General features: G+C 37.7%; 1 protein-coding gene across 1 annotated transcript; it reads left to right on the top strand.

The window, feature by feature from the left end:
- Positions 1–226: 226 nt before the first annotated feature.
- On the top strand, positions 227–2,763 carry LOC134281192 (uncharacterized). Its single transcript, XM_062763671.1, has 4 exons — positions 227–441; positions 791–934; positions 1,021–2,352; positions 2,545–2,763. The coding sequence occupies exons 1-4, from the start codon at positions 231–233 to the stop codon at positions 2,730–2,732; spliced, it is 1,875 nt and encodes a 624-aa protein (XP_062619655.1). The 5' UTR covers positions 227–230; the 3' UTR covers positions 2,733–2,763.
- Positions 2,764–3,054: the final 291 nt, after the last annotated feature.

Here is a 3,054-nt window from a genome sequence, read left to right as displayed (position 1 = left end):
AAAAGTTCATACACTACGTTTTATTTTTTATTGTCCCGAAAAATTGTAAAATAAAAAAATGCTGTTTTTATAAATGTTAAATATTATTTACCTGAGGGATATTTTAAAAATGAATAAATCAAAAATCATACATCTATTATTCGGCATTCTATTAAGTACGTTAAAATATACACCCCTAAATAATCCAAGGTATTAATATTGATATGATATTTTTATCCTTCAGACACACTATGGGGCTGTATTCATGGCTGGAGAAGAAAGAGGGTGGATTCTGGGGTGTGGTAGTGATTTTCGCTGCCTTTATGATACAGATCCCTTCCTTTGGGACCGCACAGAGTTTCGGGATCTACAACATGTACCTACTAAGGTACTTTAAGGATGTCAGTCCCGCTGCTGTGGCTCTGATTGGTTCAATCAACGTGGGCGTGTTCCTGGGCTCAGGTGAGTATAGAGCTACCTCAGCTCCCCTAAAACATTAATTCTGTTGAGTTTATTTACTTATCCCCCTCATGGAGTATGCACATGTATACCCTTCTTCTTACTAGATAATGATGTTAAAATATTTGAAGAAAAAGAAATTAGGAGACTTGCATCTCTCTGTGACACATCCATCAATATAAATCAGACTCTTTGACACATTGATATTCAACTGTTACAGTATTAATTTTATTGTAACATGTAGTTTTATCAACACTCAACAATGAGTTCAACTCCCTAAGGAAATCGAAGAAGGAGTATACGTACAGAAGAGTAAGTAGAATCCTGTATAACACCTTTATATATATTTCAGGTCCTATTGCTACATTTCTGATGAACCACATGAGTCATCGTAAGGTAGCACTACTGGGAGCTGTTCTCAGTTCTGCTGGACTCATAGCAATGCCTTTTGCCCCAAACCTGGTTTACATGTATGGATTCTATGGAGTGCTTTCTGGTAAAGTTTTTTAAAAATAAATGAGTATACTTTTTACTACATGTACCGTATATACTATATATTGATCTTGAGCATATTTTTTTCAGGGCTTGGTTTTTGTTTGGTCTATGTCCCCTCCCATGTACTTTCTGGATTATACTACGATGAGAAGAGAAGTCTGGCTACAGGACTTGCCACCAGTGGTTCTGGTATGGGTGCCATCATTTTCCCTCTGCTTGTAAACTTTCTGGTCGACACCTTTGGTTGGAGGGGGTCCTTCTATATAGTCTGTGGGATCAGCATGCAAAACATTGTTTTTGCCAGTTTACTGAGACCAGTTCCTGAAAAGTTAAAGAGGAGATACAAAGAAGCAGCAGAGAGAAGGGAGACTGACCCAGGTGATAAAGAAGACACAGTAACTGATGCTGTGAAATCTAAACAACAAACTCCTACCTCTACTCTGCAACTACTTTCAGTAAAATCTCTCGCTGAGAAAGAAAAGGGGGATAATGAACAGTTACTTTCAGAAGATTCAAGGGCTCCTTTATCTGAAAATGACATAGATTTGTCTTTACATGAGAAGCTAAAGCAGGGCTCAGATCAGCAGAGCTTAAAACAGGAATCAAATTTCGATAGTACAAAGGAAGACACAAATTTGGAAAACTCAAAGGGGGATGCAAACTTGAAAACCAAAAATCTGGACTCAACCTTGGAAAACTCAGAAGACTCAAATTTGGAAACCCAACAGCATGACCCAAATCTGGAAAACTCGAGGCAGGGCTCAGACATGCAAAATTCACAAATAAAGCAAGAAACTGAAGAGGCTATTATGACATCTCCTGTAGGCAGTCCAGCTAAGCTTATCAAGCAAGAGAGCTCTGAAAATGAGGAGGATGCTCTTTACAAGAACAATGACTTACCAAGAAACAGTCTAAATGAAGTCGAAAAGTTAGCCCTTGGCAAGAAGAGCACCTGTTCTATTCTGTGTGACTATGCCTTTATAATCTTCTTTGCCAATAACATCTTCTGGAACATGGGAATTGTGATTATCTTATTATTCGGCCCTCAGTATCTGCTGTATGTTGGACTGGATGAGCAATCCTCAGCATTGGTGTTCAGCATTGGAGGCATAGGAGCATTTGTTGGCAGCATTCTTGGAGGACTTCTAGGAAACATCAAGAATTTACGACTGGACCTTGCATACATTGTCATAACTGTGATAACGGGTATAATTTGCCTCATTATGCCCGTGCCAGTGTTCCATTCCTTTGGAGGGCTAGTTTTCTTGTATGTGACATTTTCCGTGATGGCCAATATGATATCAGGGCTATTAGTGGTTGCTGTGGCTGCCATTGTTGGAGCGGATGCCATCGGGACAGGGATGGGCTACATCATGCTGGCTAACGGCATTGGGAGCATAGCTGCACCTCCACTGATAGGTAACACCTTTACATACCCAAAATTATCCTGGTGTAAAAATGAAAAACCATCAAGTTATAGAAATTTTTCTAAGCAAGTGTAGATTGTAGATGTTAAAAATATCTCAGTGTTACAATAATAAATCTTTGAGGGTTATGAAGTCTAGAGGATTAAATGGATTGACATAATAATGTCTTCTGGTTTGCCTGTAGGTTGGGTGTATGAAGTAACGGGGAGTCCAGACGTGGCGTTCTACATTGGCGGCTCCTTCATCATTTTGGCAGGGTTACTGATCATCCTAATACCCCTAATAGACCACTTCTACACTGAGGAAACCAAAACAACAGGGAAGAAACCAGACAAAATACAGAAGGAGTGTCTTAATGTTTACTGTATGTAAACTGTGTAACAATGTGGTCATGAAGCAGAAATATTTTAATAAGTAATTTTTATCAAAAACGAAAGTCTGTTCATTTCAGTCAGTAATGCCTATGCTGGTTTTTTAACCCCCAAATCATATTTACAATTGCACTTTACTATGGATATTTTGAAGCAATTTTCCTCAGTTCAAGATACAAGGGTTGAATGTACATCTTTTTTATAATTCTGAATTTATATAATTTGTATATGATTCATTATGTATTCAAGTGATTGTTTTATGATGTTGATTTTTTTTTTTTTTTTAAATTTATTTATTGATACAATGTAAATTGCACTTTCTA

The sequence above is a fragment of the Saccostrea cucullata genome, unplaced genomic scaffold (genome assembly GCF_032062105.1).
Source record: "Saccostrea cucullata isolate Sc308-1 unplaced genomic scaffold, CSIRO_AGI_Scuc_v1 ctg395, whole genome shotgun sequence".
Lineage (NCBI taxonomy): Eukaryota > Metazoa > Mollusca > Bivalvia > Ostreida > Ostreidae > Saccostrea > Saccostrea cuccullata.
Note: the sequence above shows the minus strand (reverse complement) of the source record. Positions and strands in the feature narration are given on the sequence as shown.

Excerpts from the sequence above, each read along its gene's own strand:
- LOC134281192 (XM_062763671.1), top strand. The coding sequence starts at position 231 with ATGGGGCTGTATTCATGGCTGGAGAAGAAAGAGGGTGGATTCTGGGGT. Across the intron at positions 442-790 it reads GGGCGTGTTCCTGGGCTCAG|GTCCTATTGCTACATTTCTG; the intron begins GTGAGTATAGAG and ends TATATATTTCAG. Across the intron at positions 935-1,020 it reads ATTCTATGGAGTGCTTTCTG|GGCTTGGTTTTTGTTTGGTC; the intron begins GTAAAGTTTTTT and ends TATTTTTTTCAG.